This window comes from Corvus kubaryi, unplaced genomic scaffold (genome assembly GCF_017639235.1).
Source record: "Corvus kubaryi isolate FWS band 111438036 unplaced genomic scaffold, C.kubaryi_AGA036_p1.0 37396, whole genome shotgun sequence".
Lineage (NCBI taxonomy): Eukaryota > Metazoa > Chordata > Aves > Passeriformes > Corvidae > Corvus > Corvus kubaryi.
In genome coordinates, this window is record NW_024581135.1 from 26,538,233 (window position 1) to 26,565,138 (window position 26,906).

The following is a 26,906-nucleotide window of genomic DNA, read 5'->3' on the forward strand; positions in this document are numbered from 1 at the left end:
ATCCAGCTGAAGAAACTGATTTTTGTTTAGGTAATACACTACCACTGCACTTAGAAAAAAACCAACAACTTCATGTTAATTAATAAACTGAGTGCTAAGCATAGTTTAAAAAAATGGTTTCCTTTTCCACCGTAAGAGCTTTAGAGTCTTGATCACATGATGCTACTTCAGTGCATCTGTATTCCCTCAAGAATGGCAGAATTAGCAAATGGCTGATTTCTGCTACTAATAAAACACTTGTCTTTTCTGCTTCATTATCAGCTGAATAAGTAATTTTGCCTTGGGTTTGGTTGGTTGGGGTTTTTTTTGTTATTGTGGTTTTGGGTTTTTTTGGGGGGGTGGGGGGGGGCCTGGTTGGTTGGGGTTTTTTGTTTTGTTTTTAAATCAAGTGAGGGAAGTTGCTACAATAGCCATGAACGGATTTGAAAGCTACCTCACGTTCGTTCAAAACACACATCTGAATTTTGTTGGCCAGTGCAGCAAAACTAAAACACATTTGGAAGATGCTCAGAAAAGGCTTTATCGAGAGAACTACAGTGCAGACTTAATAACACACCTCAGCTGTTCAAAGCATCTTTGATATTATGCATATATATTTGTATCCATTTTATGGAGAATTTAAGAATATTACAGCCTTTGAAATCTTTAGAGAATAAACTGCAACAGAACATTTACACATTTAGAACTTTAGAACTGATCAGTCATTTAAAACAATACATCTTAGAAATAGTCCTGATAATGGCTAGAAACCCAGCAAACAAGTTAAAAAACAGAGGCATAAAATCTCCATTAAAATGTTTTTATTCCTTATCAGTGGAGAATGGTTGTAAAAAGAGGATCTATTGTGAGCTTTTAAACAAAAGAAACCAGTAATCCTCCTAATTAGCAGAGACACCAGGGTATCCTATTCCAGGAAGAAGACAGCTATCAAACCCATCTCCTTGCCCTCTTGCAACACAGGGAAGTTAGTTTTCAGCAAGAGGCTAAACAAATTATGTTGAGAAATGCTACTCCGAAGCAGCTGTCCAAGGGCCAGTGTTTTCCTCTGCTCCTCATCAGTCTTCACCCTCATTTTTCATTTTCTTTTTTTTCTTCTTCTTTTTCTCTGCATTCTGCAAACAAACAAATGTTGCCATGAACAAAACATCATGGAAAAGCAAAGCAACACGTGTAGCTAGGCAACAGGGCTCACACCCAAAGCATCACTCCAGCTGCCATGCTCAGCAGAGCACAACCCAAGAGATGTCCTTCCTCAGTTGCTAAATGCACTGGGCTGTCCACAGGGGCAGGGAGGCTGTGCCACACTGCCACAGCTCAGCACTGCCCCCAGGCCCTGCAGCTAACATACACAAAGGACAGAAAATTAAACCCTGTGTTAAGAACAGGACTTCAAAACTGAGCAAAAAGTTGGCTTTGGTCCCATCTGCTCTACTGTTGCTAGAAGACATCAAATCAGCAGGTACAGCCTCTGCTCCCTAGAAGTCCAAAGTTGAGAGAGATGCCTGTGGATTGGCACCAAGGGGCACTCTCCCCACTAGAAAAGACGCAAAGAGAGAGAAGACTAGAGCTGGGGGTGGGCAGAAGACAGGATGGGAATGGAGGCATTGCAGTCACCAACTTCCCAGATCTTATTTTGTAATGCAAACCCTCTTGGACATTACAGTGGTGGATAGCACAAAATAAAGTTACTAGAGCAAAACTATTTGCATGCCATAGATTATATATATATGAATTTCTCCCCATCCCTCACTCTACATTCTATGTTTTGGAGAGAACACATTCCCAAAAAGGATCAGGTAGCTGTGCAATTCTGCCTCACCTCAATTACGGGGCTGGTGGGGAGTTCCTCACTCAGTACCTCCTCTTCTTCAGCTTGCTTTTCCATACCCTTTTTCTTTTTCTTCTTTTTGACAGGTTCACCATCTTCTACAGCTGTCCCTTCTGTACCACAGAAAGGACAAAAATGAAAGGCAGGCTGTCAGTTATTAAGAGTGCAAAAGGAAAAACTATGAGATGGCAGAGGACACAATGACTCCTATTTACCCTCTGCCTTGCCCTTACCTGCATGACTACTCCCTGCTATAATCAAAATATACAACTACTTAAGACATGAGTGACAGTGTCCAGACAGCACTATTCACATCTCCTGGTGAATTCACATCACACTATTCCTGTATGCTGCTCCCAGAGTTTAAAACAAGCTTGCATGTTTTCATTTGTTTACCAAGTTACCTTCAAGTACTCTATCAGAAAAGAGACTGTCCACAGTTTGGCAAATATTTTTACCAGCAACACAGGAGCAGCAAAAGGACTCTAACTCCCACCTTAGAAATGCATTTAGCCAGCAATAGCTTGTTCACAGCTGATTCTCTATCTTGATGTTGGAAATTTGTTAAGAAGCAGACCAGTTTTCTTTACTGTTTAGACTGGCAAACACAAAGATCTCAAGGCAATGTAAAGCATTTAATGCAGAAATGCTCTCCTGTCCAGGATGACAGGAATTATTTATAATATTATTTATACAAGCTGAGAGGAATGTCAACCCAGGGAAAGATTTACTAACAACCTTACAGTTACTCGTCAGAACTATTCATCAACATCTGCCCTATTTAATTACAGTGGTAATGGAACTGTGATTTACCACTCACTTCCTAGAATACATCCCACAGTCTTAGGAATCTCTAGGTAAAGAAACCAAGCAGAAATCATTACCAGGCTGACAGCCTATGTGGCAGCCAGGCTGTTACTGGAGCATACCCAAATTAAATTTATTTGCACAGCTGAGTCAGTGCTGGATACCAAGTTTCACACAGTACTCATGACTAAGTTCATGATGTAGCAACCACTGTCCTTCAGTAGCTCTAAAACTGATGCTGAAACCAGTGGTGTTTGTGGTATGTACAGTTGCTACTGGAGGTATGACTCAAGACGACATTTTCTCACCATATATCCCCCAAGGAAAGAATCAATTTCATTTTCAAGAACACTCACTCACCACTTACAAAAAGAACAAGTTCAATTACAAAAAAAGACCCAAACCACATAACCTCCTAACATCTTGATTGTACTTGGTCACAATTTTAGTTCCTCAAGCCAGAAGAAGGATTACATGAGTCAAAAATACACTTCAAACTTTGCCTCTAACATTAGCTTCAGACAAAAAACGTTGGCTCCAGGGTAAAAAAATTCTAGACATGTCTACAAAAGAATACAGCCAGCTAACACATGCAGTTTTCTGACATTAAAAAACATACCAGAAGCAGAACAGCAAAAGATTCCAGATAAAAAACCTGGTAAATGTAACTTAATTCTGCCATACACAAGAGTCACAGAGAACAGTGTGTGAGCATAAGGCATTCAAAACAGGTATAAAAATAGGTATCCTCACCTCCCTATGTATGACATGGGGAAATAAAAAGTTGCTGAAAAATAAGCATAAACTACATTAAAGCCGTACAGTGTAACAGGAGCGTACACATCGTATTTTGCTATGCAGCATGTTTTTACTCAGCTGGATTGGTAACATATGCATTTCCAAGAAAAATGTTGGGTGATAACCTTGAAAAAATAATTTCTTGTTAATACCCTACGTGTCATCAAGTCTGACACACCAGGCAGTGGAACCTGTCACAATTTACAGTGCAGCTGATGCACTGGGTACTCACTGGCACTGTCACTTCTCACAGCAAGCAGCAGAGTCGTCCCTGAAGATTTCAGCTGCTGCCTTTCAGCAAAGCTCATCACAAGACGTCACGTATTTGTACCTACCCAGAATGAGGATAAAAGCTCCAGGGGTGCTGGCTTTTTCCCCTCTAGGTGCAATACTTCTAAGTCAATCAAGGCCAGTGGGGTTTCTTTGCAATATACAGCAGCTGACAAGGAAACCAATAGCTCTGACTATCCAGGCACAGAAAGCAGCACCCTGAAGAGCAGTTTGACTGACAGCCCTGGGAGTGCTGGGCATCACCAGCAGTAGATCCACTCATCCATTTTCCACCATTTTTGTCTAAGCTTTTACACACAAGCCTGATGTCCTGATGTATCCTCCCTCCTCCAGATGATGCTCCACATGTACAGAATGAAGTCACACTGCCTATCAATAAAGAATCCTGTCAAGCTGTTGCTATCATTTAAGGCTTTGTATCTTGCAGGGTTCACTCCATTAACTCCATTAATTTAAGATATTTCAGAGATACCTTCCCAAGTCACTAACTGCTACTATATCCTGATGCTAAAATGAAAGCTGAAGGCTTCCCTGGGGGCACTGGCTAGCCCTGCTGGTGGTACGCATTCTGTCTGGCCACATCCAACTTCAGAGACGACAGCCACAAAAACACCTGCCCTATTTCCCTTCACCAACACGAAAACAGGTTTTAACAGACAGCTCCTTAAGTGGATTATAACTTGTTTCAGGCACTATCCTTCCACTTGGTTTCTTGACAGGTATAAAAGGTGAATGTGGTTTGAAGTCATATCTTAACCCCCAACCCCCTGCCAGTTCCCACAAAGTACTGCCATTCATGCACCCCAGACAGGGAGAGAGAAAACACCACACATCTCATCTTGCAGTAACATTTACACTTTGGGCTAGCAAAATGCAAAGTACTGTCCCCTGTCAGGGTCCCTCCCCCCTGCCATGGAGCCCTGGGAGAGGAGCCCTGAGGGCACAGACACGGGGTTTCCCTGGCCCTGCTCAGCCTCGTTCCCCATGGGTTGTTTTTGTTCCCCTGCGTGGGCAAGGACCCTCGGGTCCTGTGATTGCCGCAGTTCCTCGGCAGATCCCGGCCGTGCGGCTGAAGAAATAAACATCTATCAAGAATCTGTCCATAGGTATTTCTTTTCCATAGCCTCATTGTCTGATACACGTGTTGCAGTATCCCCGCTGTAACAGTCCCCCTTTACAACAGATATTAAAAGCAATGGTTTGACCAACACTTTCCAGTGGCAGCTTCCCAGCTCCCTCCTATCCTTTACCTTCGTCTTGTAATACAAACCAAATTAAAAATTTCTGGCTGAAGAATGCCTTTTTTTCTGGGACTACTTTTCCACCAGCCCCATTTATCATGCAGCTGCACAAACAGCATGAGGAAGGAGGGGGCAGAGACTTCTTTCACAACACACTGTCTGGATCTGTTATCTCTGACCAGGCAAAAGCTGAATAGAGCACCACAGCAAAAAACAATAGAGCCAAGAACAGCAGACATTAAAGGCTCACATGCACTTTCCATTCAAGTGACATGCAACATAAATCTTAATACTGGGACCTCCTATGCACTCTTCTGTGAATTATGGGACTTGCTGAACTACTCAACCTTCTAGGACCACCAACCCCCCTCTAGGACACTGTACAATCATAGAAATCATGTTGGAAAATAGCAAGGCTATGGTCTGTCTAGCAGGTGTCAGGGAAATCCATGTACCCATGCTGGGTGCTTGAATACAATTTGCAAACATGAGGCAGTGCTATTTTAAAGGGTACAAGAGGACAGGCTGAAGGGATTAGTTCTGCATAGAGGTGACACAAGATAAACTCTGAAAACATTTATTCTATAGTCTGAAGCAGTTGGCATAGTTAGCACTAATGGCCAGTAGTCAAAGAAAATGACCCAGTAGATACAAAGAAGAGGGAAAAAGCAGGACCTATTAACCATACATGTGAAGAACGACCTATGTTTGCAGGAAGAAAAGCAACACATCTGAAGCCTGTACTTCAAGTTTGGGGAAATTTGAAAAACAACCAGCCAAACAGTACAGGTTTCAGTAGTCCACAATTATTCTGGACACCATCTCCAGCTCAAGGATACCTGCTGTGCTCCACCCAAGTCCCAAGCCTGGAAACATCAGTGCTCAATAAAGCAAATGAAGCAAACACAAGCAGGCTTGTGTACAAAAGCACTAACCATTGAATAATGTAACTATAAACAGAAATAACCTCCTCAAACTACAAAAGAGCGGGCTGGAAATCAACATAATATTTCACCTGCAACAAGCTCCTGCCTGTGAGATGTCAACACTTGCTTTGATAATGCAAGGGAAGCCCAAGGGAACAATTCTGGCTATAGCAAAGGAAGTTAGTTCAAAAGATAATCAAAAGCAATAGCTGTGAGAACACCCACATTCTCCAAAAGCAAATGGGCAAAGTTCAAGCCTCCAAAGTACTCGTGTCCTTTTCTCATTATGGTAAGTATAAGAGAACAAGCTGGGGCACAGATCTCAGCTTTACAGCACAAAGGGTTCTCCCTCCAGTGTAACTTTACTTCTCAGCTAAGTTTAGGTTCCTGCAAATTGCTCCCTCCATGTACAGAGACACCATGAACTAAGTGGTGACTGGAACGAACACACCTCCACATCACCTGAGCATGAAGAGGTATTCAACCAGCAGATCTACACTCTGATCCCCTACAACAGAGTAGCAGAGAAGGCAGAAAGGGAAGGCTCTGACAGCCCTCACCTGCTGCAGGCACAGGTAGTTGGCAAAACTTGTGAGTAGTTCATGCCCAGATCTGGCTCTGGATCTCACAGGAGTGAGTTTAAATCATCATCTTTCTCCCCCTCCCATGTTACACACTGGTGAGAACAGAATGTTTATTAAAATGAACCATAATGTTAAACTAGATTATTTTGCAGCCGCAGTTCAAAATCTTTCTTCACACAGTAACTTATCAGAGAAGGAAAGAACAACTGTGGCCATAGTTCAGTTTTAGTTCCCCAGAGAATAACAATTGTTCACATATTACGCAAATTCAGACGGAAATTTCCAACTGTCATTTCACATCAAATTCTGACCTTTTTATATGTTGAAACATGCCAGAAAACGTTTCTAGACAGAATAAAATAGTACTCTTGAAAGAAAATAGGGCAAGTTCTGTTTTTACAGAGAGCAGCTTTTCTGTCTTCAAGATACTAAATACAAACCTGCTGAGCAAGAAATTCTGCAAGAACATGAGTAGAGTTTTGTTTTTAAACTTTCTTATATGTTTCCAGCTGTTTGTGAACTGACTGCAGTCTGGTGTCAGTCTATAAGGGATCATATCCTTTATTAAATACACTGTCATACCCAAGGAGAATACCCAGGCACTGTGGCTGCCTGTAAATGCTAAGCCCCACTGCACAATGCAAACAGTGACATGCCAGCAGCACAGGTACACCAACCAACCTTTCATCTCTGCTTTGAACTTCTTTGCTTTCACTGCAACCTCTGTGTCTGGTTCGTCCACCTCCTGAATTTTGCGCTTCTTGGAAACAACAGGAAGTGTAGAGTCACCAGAGGGGTCAAATACTTTTACTTCGCTGTAATGAAGAAAAAAGTCAGTTTACGTATTAAGAGCAGCAAGCCTTCAGGTAAGATCCTGCAGTTGAACATAAACTTTCCAATACAACCTACCAAGAATATCTGAAAATCATCTTGCTCAGCTAACAAAGCATCTACAGGTAGTGAGGCCCTCCCTCCAAGACACAGTGGGTTTATCAGTAATAATGACTATAGAAGAGATACCCCACAAAGTACAACTGTCTGATCTGAAAAGAAAATACCAGTTAACTAAGAGTTTGATCCTGGTTTATACCTGTTGAAGGCTCTACAGAGCACTTGAATTATGCATTAAATTGATTTCTCTGATGCTGAAAGCCTATCCAGCACAGCTATGTGGTCACAAGCACACAGCTCCCCACCATTTGGTGTATTACTGTATTCTATTTGGTATATCACCCTATAATTGTACCCTAGGGGTAATAATACATACACACAGAGCACTAGAAGTAGCTTTACCTCTGCTTTTTCTATATTGCCTCTCCACCATTACACTGAGAGGGCAAACTCACAAAGCAGGGTTATGTTATGGCTCATTGCTGTACCACCTGTTTCACTGACTTTATGGGACATTAAAATATCTAATCTGTGTCTGAAACTGCCTCTTCTCAGTTATTGCATGCTCGGTTGTTCAGTCCTAAACTCCTCTGTAGAGAACTGGCCACCCTGAAATCCAGTGCTCTTTAATTGGAACTTGTAAGGAGCAACTGAATCATCAAATAGCAACAAAGCAGGTTTTTTTTGTCTTCCCAACAGAACTCCTACTGGAGAAAAAAGGCATTTTAAAAACACCTAAGTTGAAAATATTTCCTCCCCAGCCACATAATGAACATCTGAACTTTCCTAAAATAGAAATCTGAAGTAGCTACCTTGCACAGGCTACAAAAGCAACTCAGGCTGAGTGACTGGGCTGGGAACCATGTGGTAATGCCAGTCAGTACCATCAACTCATCCTCTAAGCATGGGAAATTATTCTTATGGGTATTAACACCGCATATTTGTTTACAGAAATTCATTACACAGCCTTTTGCAAACAGTGGACTCTGCTTCAGTTAAACCCAAGTGAGAGCTCACTGGTTTCCTTGTCATTGCCATAATATTGCTGTTAATTAAAAACAAAAACCAAAACCACAAAACCATAAATAAGACAAATATAGCATCTTTTGCATCTTTTTTGGAAAGCATACAGAAATGTTTCACTTGAACCTCGTCTCTAAAAACTACCTCACATCTAACTTCTGGTACATTAATGTGATTTAGCTAATTAATACAAAATCCATGGTTCCATACAAGACTAACATTCTTGCCAATCTCCTTAAAACACTATTTTAGCCCTTCTAACATCCCCATAGAGCAGTACTGCCATTTTTGTACTACAAGGACAATTTGACAAGTACTGAGTTAGTTTCCCTTTTAGGCAGCCAGACTATGCCAAACAGCCAGGAACTATCTTCAGATTCTCCCCAAGCCTAGACATGTTTGCAAAGCATGTCTAACAGCAGAAACATGTCCTGGCAGGAGTTCATGATTCCTCATTTCAAGAGGTCAAACCCCAGCATCTATGTTGTCTCTGTAACACCCTCCTCCCTCAGCTCCTGCCTCCTGACACGCCCTGATGCTTCATTTACTGACTGACACTGTCTGCAAAAGCTGCTCCAGAAATCACAGCCATCACTACACTTGGAAATGCCTGGCATATGGAAATGAAAGTTACAGCTAGGCTCCAGAAAGATGTTTGGGAGCTGCAGATGGGTGCAACAGTGCTATTTTTTCCTCACAGAATGAGCACTGAGCCCTGGTTTTGCTGAGCTCTTCCCCTATCTACACCACAGGCTCAGCAAAATAAGCAGGCCAAGCTAAGCAAGAAGTCTGCAACCAAATTAAGCGATAAACCCAGATGTCACAGCGCAGACTAATAATACCCTGTTCAAATCCTCAATGTTCAGCTGTCCCAGTTGCAATTTACAGCGTCACTCTGGGCACCAGAAACTGTTCTAATGGTGTCCAGAGTACATACAGACCTTATCTATTGCTTAAGACATGGTACTTATTACATACAAGACATATATACATACAAGACATTACACACAAGGTGATGAAGCTTTGCTCAAAACAAGTGGTGCCTGTTTCTTTCCTTTTTTAAAGAATGAGATGGCTAAATAGGCCTCTAGGACAGCTTCCATGTCAAAATGAATAATTTAAACTCTGATTTTCTCCAATTTATTTCATTCAGAATTGTAATAAATAAAGCTGCTATAATATTAACACCCAGCTTTTTGGGGTGCTGGTGGTAGCACCTAAAGTACTTGCTATCTGATGATGTCAGTAATTTACTATTAGAAAACTTGAGAAAAAGGAAATTCTTATTAGCACCAGAACTTATTATCAATGTTTAAAAAGCACAGAAACTGTTTTCTGGATCTTGAGTCAACTCAGCCCACAACCAAAAAGCTTTTCAGAAATAAAAACATGGAGCGTTATTTTTACTCAGCTAAGCTGAAAGGAAAAACTATTCACCTCTTGTTTTGATACTTGTCTGTCTTGGCCAAGGCTTTTCCAGTGCCACTTATTCTTCTTATCTACAAGAAAAATTTAGATATGGAAAACAAATTACTCATAATGAAAAGAATTCACAGCACAAGTTCTACAGCTCTTGAAAGGAATTAAAAATGGAAAGACAGACATATATTATGGGTCAGGCTCTTGTGTACCTGCACCAGTTTTACACCTGAGTGTAGAGTAGCGACAGGGAGTGTAGCTGAGGTGAGAAAGGCTGAGGTGAGAACGGCCTTCCTAATGCTGCTCTTCAAGAGTCCAATTCAAGTAAAGGGCACCTACTACTGGATCAAATATACCACAGACACATGACATAACACTGTACCTCCAAATTCCCCAAAGCAGCTCAAATTTCTGCACTTTTTTCTCTGGCAAGAAAAACTGCATGTCAGGGCAGGTATCACCCTATAGTTGGCATAAAGCCAACCTTAAAACCACAACACAGGCCCCAAACTAAATTAAATGCGTACTTGTCAGGTGATTGGCTTGTCTTTTGATGTTAACATGTCTCCTTGCCTCTGTTCTGATGGGAAGTTTCACCTCCCATGAAGACAGTGGGCAGGTTTTTCTGGATTTTTCTTTTCTGTTCTAGAGCACTGGCATCAGATCTAGCTTGGAAGGCTGAACCTAGTTGTCATTTACAAGACCACATGCAGCAGGCATGCCACCTAAAAGAGGAAAGGGACCCTACATTCTCCGAAGGGCAACATGGAACAGCAGGTGTGGAGAGCCCAGATATTCATCAGGTGGTGGGAGGGTAATGCAGCAATTTGCAGAATAACATCTTGCTTTAGCTACAGAGAAAGCTCCCTAAGACCAAGCACCACCGGTGTCCAGATTCTGGAGAGCCAGGGTGGAAAATGCGAGGCAGGGAGAAAACACAAATACTCCTTTCTAAAGTAAAGGGAAAGAAACTATGAAGTAATAAGCCTATTTTTGCAATTCATAGAGATGTAGGGAATGTAAAGGTATGATCTTATTCATCTTGTTCACTACCAAGATTTTTCAGTATAATACAAATGAAGACAAACTTGTAAACAAGAATGGCTGACACACAAATGCCTGCAGCCAACTTACACACTTCCTTTGGCCACTCCAGCCAAAGCTGGGAGAAACTACAGGGTAAGAGTGACACACTACTGAGTGGGAAGAGTCAAAAAGCAGTGTATCAGAAAATCATATCCTGAACAAGAATGTCAGCTTCATGCAGCTCTCTGCAAGACTTACCCCTCTCTCTTCCAAAAGCCTCAGTCTTGTCTCTACTTTTAGTCTGTTCTCAGCTCCCATTTCAGCACTGGTGTTCTCTCCAAGGGCATCATAACGAATAGTCAAGGCAGTCTTTGCTGCCAGCATTCGAGAAATCTGGAAAAGCCAAAAATAATATTAAATGCTAAGACTTAACATAAGGCAATGATTCACTCTGATCTGGAAACTATACCCACACATACAAAAGAACAGAGTAACCATCTACTAGCAGTGTTTAGTCCAAAAAATAATTAGTGTCTCATTCTTTCAACACTGAAATACTGTTAATGTAACATCTTATTTCCTTGATAAATAGAGGGAAATGTCTGAGACAGCAAGTCAGTAATACATATCCTACTCTATCCCAACCTTTAGATCAGGTTAGCTTGAGGTGTAATTTCCAGCTTTCTCCACAATTCAAACACACATTCATCCCCCTGCACTATGAAAGCTTTAAGAGCAAGCTATAAATTACTTTAGCACTAAGAGTCCAATTTTCAAGCCAGCCTAAAGCCTTTAAAACCTTAATTTACTATCACATAGAAGAAAGTAGGGACACAACCCTTGAGAAAGCCAGTGGTACACCCTAACTCAGCAGGATACACACCCCTGTTATTGCTCAGATATGTCAAATGGGCAATCCCATTCAATTTTTTTTTGAGCAGCAGTGAACGATATTCAAAGGTTTGTGGGACAGTGGTATTTTCCATGGAATCACAAAGCAATACAGTAAAGCAAGCCATGGAAAGAGCCTCACTGTGAAGCTCAAGCCATCATGAAGCTCAAAATATTCATGCCCTGGAAAAAGCCAAGCTAGTAAAGAACTCTGCAACTTACCTTTCCTTTATTTTTGGTATTGCTTTGTCCCACCAGGGAGGCATGATAGATAAGACCAAACTTAGGTGTGTCCCTTTTAGTCTTCAGTGCTCTGAAGAGTGCCTTCTCAGCACCCAGTAACTGAACTGTTGAAGCTGGATGTTTTGCGAGATTCAGGAGGGAACCTAGAAAGAGGTGACACAGCAAGAGTAATTTGTCAGAGGAGCAGCTAGGCTAGATTCCTGCTTTTGAATAGTATAAGAAGCTCAGAGCAGTCTATTTTCATGAGACCTGTTTCCCATTTGTTTCCTGAAGGACAGGTAAACCACTTCAGTCTTTCATGCCTCAACTGTCTTGGTTTGATTTGAGCATCAGGAAAGAAGGCTGACTCATCAATAAAACATATTCCACTGGAATAATGCCTACTCCTGACAGTCTGACAGCAAGAACATTTCATCACAGAACTACAGCACAGGTAGGCTGCTATCTTGAGCCAGTGTGACTATAAATGCTCAGTGTTGGTTTTTAAACTCAGAAGTGACTGAACTATCAGCAGGAGGCTCAGTAAGTGTCTCAGAAGAGGTAGTGACTTAAGTTGCCCTCATATTCCAGAAAGAATTCAGGCCAGCTGAGAACTTCGTCATCACAGACTACTACCAAGCTCATGCTGGTATTCTCAAGATTCCTGAAGTGCTGCCTTTGCCCCATTTACCACGATATGTTCACCAGGCCTTACATAATGCTTTTAGTTGACCAGCTCCTCGGAGAAAACCTCTGATGACATCACCTAAGATTTATTTACACTGATCACCGTAACCCACCTGCATGAGCAATGAGCCTTGCTCCCACCAGCTCTCCCACCATGATAGTGAGATTGGGAGCAATGGCCATCATTCTGTTCTTCAGGTAGTCATAGAGCTGTGTCCGATACTCAGAGATTTCAATCACCTGGCACAGAGAGAGTTTGGTTACAGGACTCAGTATTAGCCGAGCAAAAAAGAGTAAGAGACAAATATACTGACATGAGGAACTGCTGAGAATTCCAATGTAGGAGACTAACAAATTGCAAAATGAAAACAGCCAAGAGCCAGAGTTACAGGAAACTTTATACAGGGCATATTCCCAGAGCAGAGCCAATATACTCACGAAGTATATTGGATCTGTACTGCTTATTCCCTTATGCAACTTATTTTCTCAGCAAAACTCCTGATAAAGGAGCTGACAACATGCCAAAGACAGTGAAGCAGGACAAAAATACTCAGTAAGGACATTTTCTTTAGGACAAAACCCTGGAACATTCAGTTTTCACATAAATCTTTGCCACCATTCTCTTGAAATGAGATAAATGCTCTTTACTTGTTCTATATAAATACACACAATTAGAATGCACATAAAAAAGCAGCCTGGTCTAGACCAAGAACAGGAACTCCTAACCCTGCCACTCCCTGGTAAAGTCACAAAGGGATCCAACTGGCACGACTGAAGTCGGAGGGTGTTTGTTCACACACAGCCCAGACGAGAGCAGGGTAGGACTCCTAACTCTTCTGGGGCTTCAGTGCTCCATTTTTAACCCAAGGTTTATCACCCAGCTTCCACAGTGACAGATCAAAAAGAGGCTATATAATGCCATTATCTCAAATACTTAAAAGCACAATGATAGCAAAATTCCTCCCAAAAGTAAGACTGCTGCTTTCAGAAGGCCTTGTGCAGACATCAACAGCCTGAGATGGCTCAGATGAGGTAGTGACTGTGCACCCTCATGTCTGAACATCAGGAACGCAACAATCTAGGAATCATCACTGCCATCACAAGAGTGTTAGGGCTGCCCTGGGAAAAACTCTCCTTGGTAGAAGTGGCTCTGAAACAGCTAAAGTAGAGTCCTACTCCTGTCCATCTGTGTGTACATACCTGATCACAGAGATGGATTATGTTGTTTATGTCTTCTTCTGATACTTCTGTCCCCATGGAAATCTCGGCGGCAGCCTTCACATCCTCCTCAATCTCCTCTGGTAGGATGTCAGAAACATCAGAGGAAGCAAAATTGCTTCTGTCTCCTGTGGGGGACAGATGAAAGCATGTTTGTGCGGGGGGCGAGATGAACTAGTAAAAAAAGCACAAACAGATGAAGATAAAAGGCCAAAATAAAGAGTGAGTCAAGTCTGCCATCACACTATTCCGAATTCCTAAAATGTATGTCAGTGTTCGGACTATGTTTATACCAGCTAGGAATGGTTGGAAACATTAAATTTTAAACTAGAAAAAAAACCCAGAAAGTCCATGTTCTGTAACACTGCATACTTCACCTTTTTAGTAGCTGGTTGCTGCAAAATTTTCAGTCACAATATTACAAGAAAAGAATTCCAGGAAGCAGGCACTTACTACTAACCAAATCTATTTAATTGTCTCTACAGTTGGAGGGAAAAAAGTTCCCTTAAAACCACAACTCTCTCTCTGGACTGTAAACTTCATTATTACAAAAAAACAACCAACCAATAAAAAAAATCAATACAAAGCACATGAGCCCAAGAGGTGAAACAAGTGTCCAAAATACAGCAGTCATTCTTTCTGCTCTTATGAGTAATTCTAGCAGCTGCTGTCTCCAAGAACATCCAGAGACAGGCAACACTTCTCTTTACATCACTTTTTTAGTAACTTATTTCCAAACTGGCCTGCTGACTAATTGTGATTCTAAGAAGATGTGCTGGTGGTCCATGAAGGACTGGTTGGTGATGTGGCATTAGCTTTCACTTAAGATTCCAAACAGCAAATTGCATCAACATGCAGATGCAAACATACCCTCCTTTTCTCCTGGCCCTACCCACTCTGCTGCTGAAGGCAGCATTGCTCAGGGTGATGAGCAGCTGGATGAGCAGTGAGCAGATCTCAGACCAGTGCCACCCACGCCGTGCACCCGGCCCTGCCCCAGGCTCGGCTGGCCTCAGCACTCACCGACTTTCCGCACGCATTTGCAGTATGTGAGGTTATCTGTGATGATTTTGCCCAGTTCAGGGAAGTGCCAACCGTACCATTCCCGACAGCGCATGATGTAGTTATTCAGTTCTTTGTCCAAGTCATCAAGAAGCGCTAAAAGAAAGAAGGATGGAGTTCTTTTTCTAAAAGGGTAACCTAAAAATATGGTACACTCAAACCAACAAATTTTAATAGTGTAAAGGGAGATTAACTAAGTATTTCACTCTATAAATACTGGAATAAACCAAACTGCAGTACACTAGAAGTCTTTACTTTTCAGAGAACTGCATAATACCAGGCACAATACTATAGAAATATTAGAATTCCCTGAGTGTGGCCTCGAAGTTTTATCACTGGGACTGGTCTTGGACAAACTCCTTAACAGCTGCAAAGCACATTCCCCTAGAAGGAGAGCAGCAGCCAGTTATCATCCCTCCTCTCAGTCAGCCAAGTGCTACACACGAGGTTTATGTAAAATGTAGCCATCCAACTAACTTTAAGGAAAAAACGTTTTAACGGTAACAAACCAATTTTGTATTCCATTACTTGATTTAAAAGGTCAAGCCTTTTAGTTGCTGTTATAATATAAATATACCAGATACGAAGCCAACAGGCTCACCATTTACCAGATATGACAAATTTATCATTTATTGGAGTAGAGAACCTACAGCATATATTGCTAGAGAGCCCTGAAGCTAAACTATTTCCTGCTAATGCAATACCAACATTCCCATCTGTTGTCTCAGTGGTAGTGACGAAGGAACTGAATTACATCATTAATTTCAGTTTAACTATGTTTCATCATTGGCAACAGTCTGGGAATTAATATTCCAAACAGGATTCCTCACCACTGCTTCACAGCAAGCGTGCAGATTATGATGTGTATGTCTTCAAGGAAAAATGAGGAATGGGCTTTCCTAGCTGCTTTAACAATTTCAATCTGTTTTCCATTTAGAAAGCAAGGAGACAAAATGCAGCATTACACACTGCAGTGTGTTTTACATGCCTAACCTAAGAGTCTATTTCTACATTGCCCTCTATACAAGATACCATCCAAATGATGGGTCAGAAAATGCCGTCCCATGGGGCCCGTTTTCCCAGCACCACTCAGGAGGCAAGACATGTTGGGAAGGAAAACCCTTAAGAGGACTGAACTAACGCTGCCTGTAGCTCAGCTGATTTCTATGCTAAGAAAAAGTGCACACCAGTTTATTGTATGGCCCTAAAAATGTTCCTGCTTGTGGAAAACCCTACTGAGAAAACACACTTTATGCCTAGCTAAACATCAACACCCAATTTACTAAGACATCCTAGGAGGAAATTGACAGCAATACTTTTCTTTAGCCAATGTAAAGAAATCAGCTATCCTAAGCCAAATCCATTAATAATTTAAGCTCTAAATATACTTACAAATTGCCTGGATAATCATGGTATCTACTTTGTCTGGGCTGAATTTCAACTTGTATCGGGAAAGGCTGAGGAGACAGAAATACAGTTTCATCAGCATCCTGACATGCTGTTGCAGAATATGCCTCATCTGTTCCTTTTTAACACGAATATACTTGTCCACAGGTTCATTCAAAGCAAGCTCAGTTCTGTGCCACTCACTGCTCTCAGCTGTGGCCAGGAGGCACACTGACACAAGCTTCACAACAGCCCTGACATGGGTCCACTCCCATACCCTGTGACCACGGTGAAAGGGAAAGTTAAGGTTATTTGTATGACCTGCAGCAGACTGAACACGAGTGCTGTGGCAGGAAATTGGCTCTTGGGTTTTTCTGCATGGTTCCACACAAAAAGTATTCGTCAACAGCACTTGCAGTTGGGCAGCATCTGGAAACAATCCACAAAACTGCACCTTCCCAGCAGCAAATACCAGCAATGCTAATGTGAAGCAACAAAAGAAACTTCCTGGAACAGATTCTCACTGTCTGAGAAAGCCCGTTACCATCTGGCTTTAATGTTATGTTAACGTTATGTTATGTTCTCTGTATGCTACAGGGAAAGACACTCGGTATCAATGAGGATTTGCATCTTAAAAGTCCTTTTTCAATATTAATGCCCATTTTCTAAGCAAACACATTTTTAAGGAACTGGCTATAGCAAAGCATTTCTTAAGCTTGCCAACTTGTGACAGGGACAAGTTCATGTCAGAGTATGGATTAAAAAGTTACTCACTAATATATACCTGATCCCATGGTGATCCAACAACTTTGTAATTAACTACTACTCCACTAAAAAGCAGCAAGAACAAGGTGGGAAGAACAACCCTGCCTTTAATATTTACATTATCTATTATATGGGTATTTATTCTGGTGCAAATCATGGTCTCCACCCTGTCTCTTCATGGCAATCAAGCTTTAAATGACTCCCTTGACTGCTCCAGAGACATTCCAGATGAAATCCTGAGGTATATAACATGAAAAGGAAAGCTACCAATTTCAACTTTGGGTGAAGACTCTTTCCCTAAAGAGTGGGTGCAAACGGGAAAACCCTTCCTTTCTAAAACAACATTTCAGATACAAAAGTATCTCAACTTACAGAGTATGAGACCATGCCACATACTCAGAGACACTTCAAGCAGCACAGCACAGCCAGGGACACAAGAGTGAGGCAGACATGGGATGAAACAGAGCTGTTGTAGGAACTCACCTGTGTGCCAGACCCAGGCACATAGCTGCCATCTCTCGAGAAGGGAGGCCTGTTATGAGCCCTTCAATCTGTGAGCGAATTCCTCTCATCAGCTCTGTAACCATTGGGCTGTGTATACAACTCAAATTCAGCTTCTCCTGCAGGGTGGAAATCAATGGTCCATAGTCAGGCACAACACAACATTCCTCTGAAGTCCTTCTTCCAGCAGCCTTACATCATTACAACTGGTTTTCCCACTGCAATCCCGTGATCACGTAAGTTTCATCCATTTTTGATGCTCAAGGTAGTGACACCTCCAGTTCCCCACACAGTTAATATTCCACTTTGAAGACCAGATTTATAATTAATGCTCTATCTGCTATGTAGAACATTCAACTTAAGATTCAGTATTTTTAAGTTTACTAGAAACAGTTTGGCCATAGAAAGAAAATTCAGAGGTAGAGAGTTGGGAGCTTTGCGTCTTTTTCAGAGAACAAGACTGAATAATTAGTTCAAAGTCTTCACTATTATTCACTTTAACATCAAACCCTCATTTTGCACCCTACAGACTCTCCTAAAACAGCATGAGGAGGCTGTCAGAATAAAGTTCAGTGGAACAGTGAGCAATCAGACATGAGATGGGAAACTGGTATTTGACACCTAGGAGACACTGGAAAAGGCAGTCCCCCTCCACTGAACCTCCTTCTTCCTCTGGTACGCAAGGACCAAGGGGGTGCCTGCAGACTTAGGAAGGCACAACAATGTCCACTCCCAACAATACAATAAGTCAGCACCCTACTATTGCTGCATCTCTTAGTGAGGAATACGTGTCTGCCTGGCTCGGGTTTTTTGTTTGGTTGCTCCCCCCACTTTTTCTGGATTGCATCAGTAGGAAAATTAATTTGTTAACTTGCTGGGTTTCTAACCAATATTTAAGAGAAACCAAGCAAACCTGAACACCTCAGTGCATTCTTACCATGTCCCTCACCTGCATACTCAAGACAACATCTTCCCTGTACACATACTAGGATTAACTATCCTCTATGCTGCAAACACAGCACTGGCAGCATAATCCATTGCCAGTGACTGCAAAACCTCTGGAATCTGACTGTAGCATTTCTGTAGCATGAAACAAAAGGAAAAACAGCAAAATCAGTTATCACCTTTATAACACCTCCAAGTTTGGCATCTGCCACAGCCAACTGCTCATGGGCATCTTTTGCCACTATCTTCTTGAGAATCTTCTTCAAGTTCTTGCTGAGCTTGCCTTCTACAAGAGCTGTAGATGCTGTATAAAACAAGAAGACCAAAGATGCAGTTTCTGTCCCCTCCTAAAACCTGTAAAAATATTACTCCTAAATTCTATGTATTTATTTTAACTGCCCACAGTAGCTCTAGTCTGATCTGCAATACTACTTCACCATGCAAGAGCTAAAAATCAAAACAGAAGAAAATTATATACTTCCTCCTCTGAAGGCCTAAATCAAAAACCCTTCTCCCAGTTGCCTCTCCTTTCTGCATATGTTTTTCAGTTCTATTTTTGCCAATTTTGTTTAAGAATCTCTACAAACAGTATGCCATATGCTTTAGATACATATTTAACATTTCCAACGGCAAGGTTATATGGGAGTATTTTGTGTATCATTTAATTAACCAACCATTTGCCAGGTCACCTAGGCAGCAACCGTGATATCCTAAATTGAGTAATGGCTTATTTGCATCCTCTGGTGATGATAATGTACTGTCTAAAGCCCCAGGAATGCTGCCAAACTGGACAGTCAGACAGACCCTTTTAATACAGCATGCAGACAGAGGAATCTTTAAAGGGTGGTCTTCATTCTCAAATATTAATAGATCTGTAAAAGCTTTACAATCCCACACAATATATTTTAAGCAGGTACTTATACAACCCTCTTTGAGGGTCAGCTCTGTGCTCCACTGAACTTCTGTGATTGATACATCTTGATCACAGTAACAGAGCAGCAGACAGTGATTTTTGGTTTCCAGAACCTAATGACATGTAAGAGTAAAATCGAAGTGCTGTGCTGAGTTTCCTCTCACCCCTTCTACAATGCAGATAATTTTCCACTCTGCAATCTGGCCAAGAGCATCTAACCCACTTAGAACAGTCACACACAGTCCTCCCTTCAAAATAAATGGCACATAAGCAGTCTAAACCTCCCTACTTCACAGATAAGTTGACTTGAAGCAAAGTAGTAGAAGGTTTTAGATTTTTTTTGTTACTTTTTTTTTTTAATCAGCTTAACGATAAATGAACTGAATCCATACCTATGCAAAAGCAACATAATCCAAAAAATATGCCATGGAGAGGAACGTACGAAAGGTTCAATTTCAGTTCTTTTACTTGCATTTCATGTTTGATGGGATTGCCTCCATTCTTGCTTCTTTGCTTCCTTTATAAGCTACCCCTACCACATCAGAAAATGAAGAACTGCTCTTTAGGTATAAATGTGACCTGAAACATTCACCTACTGATGTCATACAAGACATTCAGCAGTAATTGTCACACCATTTCTGAATTAGTACCAAGAATTCCTACCATTTCTGTTCAAACCAGGCCACAGCATCAAGCATTTAAGTGTAGAATTAATAAAAATTACTGAATGTAAGGCTTTCCACTTTGCTTAAACTCCTGAATTTAAGGAGAATACAGACCTTTTTTAGGCTGAAAACTACAGGCATAATATGTGTCCACAAAACCCAGGTGGTTGTAATAATGAATGTTCTCTAATACCTGTCTGTTGTCTCAGTGGTAGTGACGAAATGTTAACTCAAATCAGTGATAGTCAGCTTCAACAAGAATCCATCACTGACAACAGACAGGCTACATGTATCAGTCACCACTTGCACGGTGCTCATTTGTAAGCTGCTTGGGAAATATGCACTAAAGGAAAAAAACAGACTTTATTATACCTTTACTGTACTATAGACTGGATAGGTGACCTCATAACCATCAAAACCAGCTCAGTTAAAAAAACCTGCAATTTAAAAGCTAAGAAAAGAAAAAGAGCATGGACACAGGTAAGTAATGAGTGTGAACTAGTGCATGTCAAGAGATTTGATTTTTCTGTAATAATAGTGTTAACTCACTTACCAGCAAGTGCTTCTGTTGTGTCCTGAAATTTTTCAAAGTGTTTCAGCTTTACTCTACAGAAATAAAATGAAAGTGCGTAAACAAATGTACATAAACCACAAGCTAGAACCATTTTATCTTTTTTCTGCCCCTGCTATTACAGTTCCTCTCTTTTCCCTAAGGCTTCAAGAGAGCAGAGATCAATATCCAGACCCTCAAAAAGGACTGAGAGCACTAAACTGGCCAATTGAGTCTGATGTGACTTTTCAGCTGGATCCCACAATAATTACATAAAGGAAAAAGAAAAAAGAAATTTTGATTTGGTATTTCTTGGACCAACATCACCAGAAAACCTAACCTCCCTTTTTGCTTTGTAGTTCATATTTAAAGACAGACATCATCCATTTAAATTTCAACACTGCACCCTGATTGACTGATGATAGCATCTCCCCACTCATCTTCAAAAGGAAGTGTTCTGCCTCTGTGGAATGCAGAGCCTGCACAGCTCAGATTTAACATGCTTTTCAACCAAATGCATCTTCAAAGACTTTAAATCTGAACTGATTCATTGCCCACGAATCCTCAAGTCCTCCCCTGTAATTAGATGGTAGAATTCAAGTTCTGAGCTGAGCTTAAGACAAACAACAAAAATTTCTTTCATGCCCTAAGTGCCGACCAGAGCCAAGAATCATATGAACAGCATTTAGCCACACTGCGTAAGATCCTTAGGCACAGCTTTCCTCTTCCCCTCACACAGTCTGTGGTGTTGATATATAGTTACAGTTAAGAAGCCATCTCAATCCAGTAAATTCCTTGTCAGGGACAGGCATTTGACTAATCCAGTTCTGATTAACCACCGCTCTTTGTGAGTCAAGTATCTGCAAAGGAAGCAAGGTCACAGACAAAGCCAAATGCTTGAGTTAAGCATTTGCAGATCCCAACAGAAGCTTCAGGCTTACACTGATGCCTTTCTGAAAAGGCAGAAGAGGAATTATCTTTATCAGAGTAGAGATCCCCTTAAGAGCCACATCCTGTGTAACAAGTGGCCAAGATGATGTTTCCAGGACAAGATTAACCATGCTACAAACAGGCAGATGTGGGATATTCTGGTCTCTCCTCCAAGTACTGCTACAGAGCAGGATAAATATGAATCACAAGGCATAGCTTGTTCAGACGCATCCATTACAATCAAAGCTGGTTAGAAATCTTCCAATAAAAACACTCTAGGCAGACTCGGAAGGAATGCACCACTGTCCCCAGCTTTAGGGCAATTTGCTAGAAGGGCCAGTTTGATCAGTGGACACTGCAATCCCTGTGCAACTCGGCAGTGGTGCAAGCTCTCACTGATGGCATGGGCAACAACACTAGGCTCAGTTCACAGTGATTTGCGTAGTTTCATCTGGATTAAGCTTTATTTTCCCGAAATAATTTCCTGTGAGCACAAAAACCTGTCATTTCACTGACACTTCCAGCATTACAAGCTTGGATGTTCTTGTCAAAGCACTCACATCACCTTAAAATATTGTTCAATTTTTTGCTTTGGTGACACATGGTAATGACTTCTGCTCCTTAATTATACTGTAAGGTATTTCTTTCACTTTGATATTCCATTGTAAGCAACTCAGAGTATCTAACTTCACATTATCATTGCTTACAGCTTTTACAATACTGAAACTCAAAAATCAATACTTCATTCTGAACCTCAGCCTTGCTTAACTCCAGGCAGCCATGTCCTTCCACAAGCCACACTGCTATCCCGGCATAAAGCTGCTTACATTTTGTTGGCTTTTTCGGGAGTTTCAAACTCTTTCCACAGACTGTCAACTTCTTGGAGCTTTTTCTCATTCAGAACCTGCAGGAAAATAACACAATGCACAACTATATTTAGTTCACTTTTGAACAATCTTCAATCCCGGAGACCTGAAACAGTGTATCCAACCGCTTTGCAGTAGTTAACACTGATTGAGTCAACAAACTCGACTTCAGTGATCGCCGGTTTCACCACTCTCTCAGCAGCTTTACCCTATTAATAGACACTCAATAGCACAGCGTTTTTACTTCCACCTGAATGACAGAAGTTCTTCAATAATGGCTGGGTCCTCCTGGACCTGGCACATTAAAGCAAAACTCTTCTTCTTTATCAAAACTGGGCTTGCTCCACCTCCTCTACAGGACTTTCACAACCCCAGTGACCCAAACCCAAATTTGCCACTGCTTTGGAAAAATAATACATCTGGGAAGCCTGACAGAAAGGAGTGATCCCCCAAGTTATTTTCATTAATCAGAGCTAACCCAAACCAGAAAGAGACCATCCCTGTAAAGAAGAGTCGTCACCACAGTTTGGTCATCAACTGAGCCAAGAATTACCTAAGAGGCAGCAGTGGCTTAATCCCATCTCTGTACACAGGGGAACCCCCTCAGCTTTTGAACAGCACAAGATTAACTTACACTCTTGGAGCCTATATCCATTTTACAAAATGCAGAGTGCACTGCAAATCCCCAAAAAACTGCTCAGGGGAATAGTCAAGATTTTTACAACACTGTTCTTTACATCTCACTCAAAAATCTTGTGGTTTTGTCTCCACAATGCAAATGCAACACAATTGCAACTTAACTCAGTGAAGAAATCATTCCTGGTATTATGAATTTTGCTCCCTGGCAGATTTTTAAACCCTGGTTCAAGGAGGTTGTCTTTTTTAAAACTCAATTAATAGCTGAACAAATAAACATAATTAATTTCCCACATGTCTGAGAGGCACAGAAAAACCTTGGGGCAACTCTTCCTTTCCTCATCCTGACGATTCTTTCCCCCAGTTCATCTTTCCTACATGAAGACCTACAGAATTATCAGCCTCTATAAACAGACATGGGCATATAGAGAAAAGTAAAGACACGGAAACTGCTAAAATCAAGACTGTTAGCATAAAAAAATTACACGCCTACGGATAATTTGTCCTTCAAGACAGTAAGATTCATTAGAAATTATTCCCAGATCTAAGACATGGCTGTATCCCATCTGCCCTTACTATCTGCTCCTCTGATGGAAGCAACAACTGCAAGGGAACACGTGAGAGCTACACAGCTTCCAGAAGACAGTTCTTGGTCACCAAGGCCTAAAGACAGAACACAGTTATGCTGGCAACAAACATTTGTGGTCACTGCTGGAAAGGGAAGTGGGTGACCATAACTGCCCCCAAAATTCAGAAATACAAAATCTGTCCAACCCTCAAGTAACTAAAAAGCAAAGAAAGAACACCCCAAACCCCTAGCGCTGTCAAACTTCAGAGACTGCTTTAAAAAGGAAAAAAAAAAAAAAGTAGCTAAACTGTGCAGAGAACGTTTCAATACAGAATGAACATACAAGTGTAACAGTGACACAAGGCTGCAGCTGAACAGCTGCCCTGTCCAGGGAGGGAATGCTGGGTGATTGAGAGCTTTTCCTTGTAGAAGGGGACTGTGGCTGAGGCTCTGGCATTTCCAGCCTTGGCAGATGCCAACAGAATCACCATGGAAAACCACAGCTTGTCTCAAAATACATACTTTAATAAAATACTACTTCTGTTCATTGCCAGCGGCCGGCTTTCATCTCTCCCTCAGCCACACTGCACATCCCTCCCAGCCAGCCCCAGCTGCTGACACCTGCAGCACCTCTGCAGAGACCTCCTTGCAGTTCTCTCTGTATGTCCCTCCTCCTACATTTGCTTTATGCCTACTCTGCTTTCAGAAATTAAAATATTCGTTATTTTCAGCCCCTCCTGGCTGCTGTGACAGTTTGAAAGGGTGGCTCACTGCACCAGAGGTTTCAGCCTACTCAAAAGATTTTTATTATTATTAGTAACTTTGAAGGCGCAGGATACTATTCTGTGTCAACATCCAGTGAACAAAACCTCCAGGAAGACTGCTGTCTGTGCATCAGTTCCCCAGGTGTAAGTGTTGAGAGGGGGGCACAGAACAGAAGTTATCTGCTTTTAGAAGTATTTCTGGCTTCTTCCCAAGACATACGTCTTGAAATCCTCCTTGCCTGAACTGCACGGCTTCACTCCAATGAGGAGGAAAGGTTTCAGGGCAGAGGAAGAAAATATAGTGCTCCACAGAGCAGTAAGGGTGCAGTTCTGCTGCAGGCAAAGGCAGAAGAAACCAGAGCCTTGTTCTCTTTGCACCTACACTCATGTTCACACAAGCTAAACCCTAAGACTAAGCCGGAAGAGAAAAAAAATAAATATGTTACTCAATCTATGATCAAGCTGGTAAAACTGTACAGGGATCAACACTCGAGCAAGAGAAAAGCCAGAGAGCAGCACGGCATTGTAGCAGCTCTAGTTTAGGCTTGTTCAAAGCCCCACGAAGCTGCAGCTCTGAGCTACCCGGTCAGGAGGCCGGCAAATCCCTGGAAAGGGGTCTGCTTCTCCCGCTGGGAGAGCGAGGTCGGGACGCGGGAGTCCTGCGCTTCCCTGCGCCCGGCCCGCCGCGAATCCCGCTTCTGGGAACGCCCCGGGCCGGGGCACCGCACACCCGCCCGTCTCCCACGCACCCCCTCACGCACCCACAGGGTTCTGCTGGAACACCGGCCACGAGGGCACAGCCAGGAAGAGAAAGTGGTCAACACTCCCAAACCCGGGTGCCCCCAGACACGCCGAAAGGGGCGCGGTCACGAGCGCACAACTTTCTACCAAGCCCACCTCAGCAGAGGGGAGGAAATGAGGGCCACACGAGATGTGTGCCATGTTTGGCAGGCACCGAGGAGTCCTCGCTTCCGCCCGCCGAGCACCTTCAGTCTCCTCCGGCAGCCCCTTCTCCGAGGCCTCACGCACAACGCGGCCCCGCTGCTCCCATCCCCAGCTCTGCTCGCCTCCCGAGGCGCCGCACGGGATGCGGGGCCCTCACTCCCTCTTTCACTCTCACCCCCGCCCGTGTTTCCCCGAAATTCCCACCGAAGGCCCGACGCGCTCCCCTTCGCCCTCCCTCAGCTCCGCCGCAGGTCAGCGGCCGCTCCCCGCGCCCCGACGGAGGGCGCAGCGCGGCGGGGCGAAGGCACCGCGCCCCCGAGCCCCCAGCCCCGCGCCTCACCTTGAAGATGGCGTAGCCGGCGGCGGTCTCGAACAGCACCAGCATCGCTGCGGCGGCCGGGGGGCGCCACGTGCGCCGCCGGACGGGACCCCGCTCAAGCACGCGCGCGCCGCACAGCGGAAACGGAAGCGGCGGAAGTAAGCGCGCGGAGAGCGGAAGCGGCGGGGCCGCCTTCCGCCCGCGAGCCACGTGGCGGGGCCGCGCCCGCGCCTCCCCCCGGTCCCCTCCCCCGCCGCAGGTTCGAGCCTCCCGACGCACAGACACGCACACAAATCCGCGGGAGGTCGGGAGGCTCCGGTGTGTTCCTGTGGCACCTCACCCGAGCTGCCTCCGCTTCCCAGGGAGCGGGTCTATTCCCCGGCACGCGGGTGGCCGTACTGGAGGCTTTTGTTCGCGGAGCAGATCCCGGAGCAGGTGTGAGCGAGTGGCCACCTCGGCAGCCCTCGAGCCGGACCGCCTGCGGTGTCGGCGTTCAGCCGGCGCTCCCGGCCCCCCGCACCCGGCGGGGTGCGTTCTCTCCCCGCTCCGCTCTCGCTTCCACGGCCCGACCCGCAGTTCCTCGCACAGAAAACAGTTCCTTTACGTAAAAAAAATTTGACAGAGTGCAGTTTTGTGTGTTTAAAAGGTTGGCTTCTCCAACAGACAAGCACCAAGTTATATTCATACACAACACGCGTTTTAAGCGCTGCTTGCTTCCCCGCGCTGCTGCGGGGAAGAGCGGGCAGCTCTGTCCCGGGGAAGGCAGCGCCGGGTCGCGGCAGCCGCCATTTGCGCCGCCTCCTGCCCGGTGCCTCGGCACAGCGCGGTGCCGCTGCCCTGCGGAGCAGCCGAGCAGCTGCGTGCTGGGGGGAGGCAGGCGGAAAGCGCCGGTCCTTGCCCTTAGAAATTCCCACCTAATTCACAGCGAGGGTTATCTGTACAGAAAACAGGTAGAGCTTTTCCTGCCCGCAGGAAGAGAGACTCCAAGCAATGCCTGGGTTTGATTTATATCAGGCATTCCTTGCTGCATTTTATGCAATCATCTGTATGAGTCAGCACGCCTTTGTTTCCTCTATGCAAGGAGTGTGCTGGAAAGCCAATAGTCAGAGAAATCTGTGGACCTGCATAATTCTGAAGATTCTTTTTTTCAAAGAAAAGACTTTGGTGCTTTACATAACATAACCAATTTTTTTTTTTTTTTGTAAGTCCCAGTAATATTGCCAAAGAAATTAGGTTCAA

General features: G+C 43.2%; 1 protein-coding gene and 4 non-coding genes across 5 annotated transcripts; all 5 read right to left on the minus strand.

Moving 5' to 3' along the window:
• Positions 1–785: 785 nt before the first annotated feature.
• Positions 786–25,819, minus strand: NOP58 (NOP58 ribonucleoprotein). The gene is made up of 15 exons (XM_042040433.1): positions 25,689–25,819; positions 22,397–22,473; positions 20,643–20,695; positions 18,691–18,815; positions 17,549–17,685; positions 16,307–16,371; positions 14,876–15,010; positions 13,835–13,980; positions 12,748–12,874; positions 11,948–12,111; positions 11,093–11,227; positions 9,827–9,888; positions 7,157–7,290; positions 1,820–1,941; positions 786–1,112 (listed from the first exon to the last, which is right to left on the minus strand). Exons 1-15 carry the CDS (start codon positions 25,731–25,733, stop codon positions 1,056–1,058), a joined length of 1,584 nt encoding a protein of 527 aa, XP_041896367.1. The 5' UTR covers positions 25,734–25,819; the 3' UTR covers positions 786–1,055.
• LOC121670854 lies at positions 12,495–12,580 on the minus strand. Its single transcript, XR_006018302.1, has one exon. It is a non-coding gene; the product is annotated as a small nucleolar RNA SNORD11 (small nucleolar RNA).
• Positions 13,651–13,734, minus strand: LOC121670855. Its single transcript, XR_006018303.1, has one exon. It is a non-coding gene; the product is annotated as a small nucleolar RNA SNORD11B (small nucleolar RNA).
• On the minus strand, positions 15,627–15,714 carry LOC121670858. The gene has a single exon (XR_006018306.1). It is a non-coding gene; the product is annotated as a small nucleolar RNA SNORD70 (small nucleolar RNA).
• Positions 20,283–20,371, minus strand: LOC121670857. The gene has a single exon (XR_006018305.1). It is a non-coding gene; the product is annotated as a small nucleolar RNA SNORD70 (small nucleolar RNA).
• Positions 25,820–26,906: the final 1,087 nt, after the last annotated feature.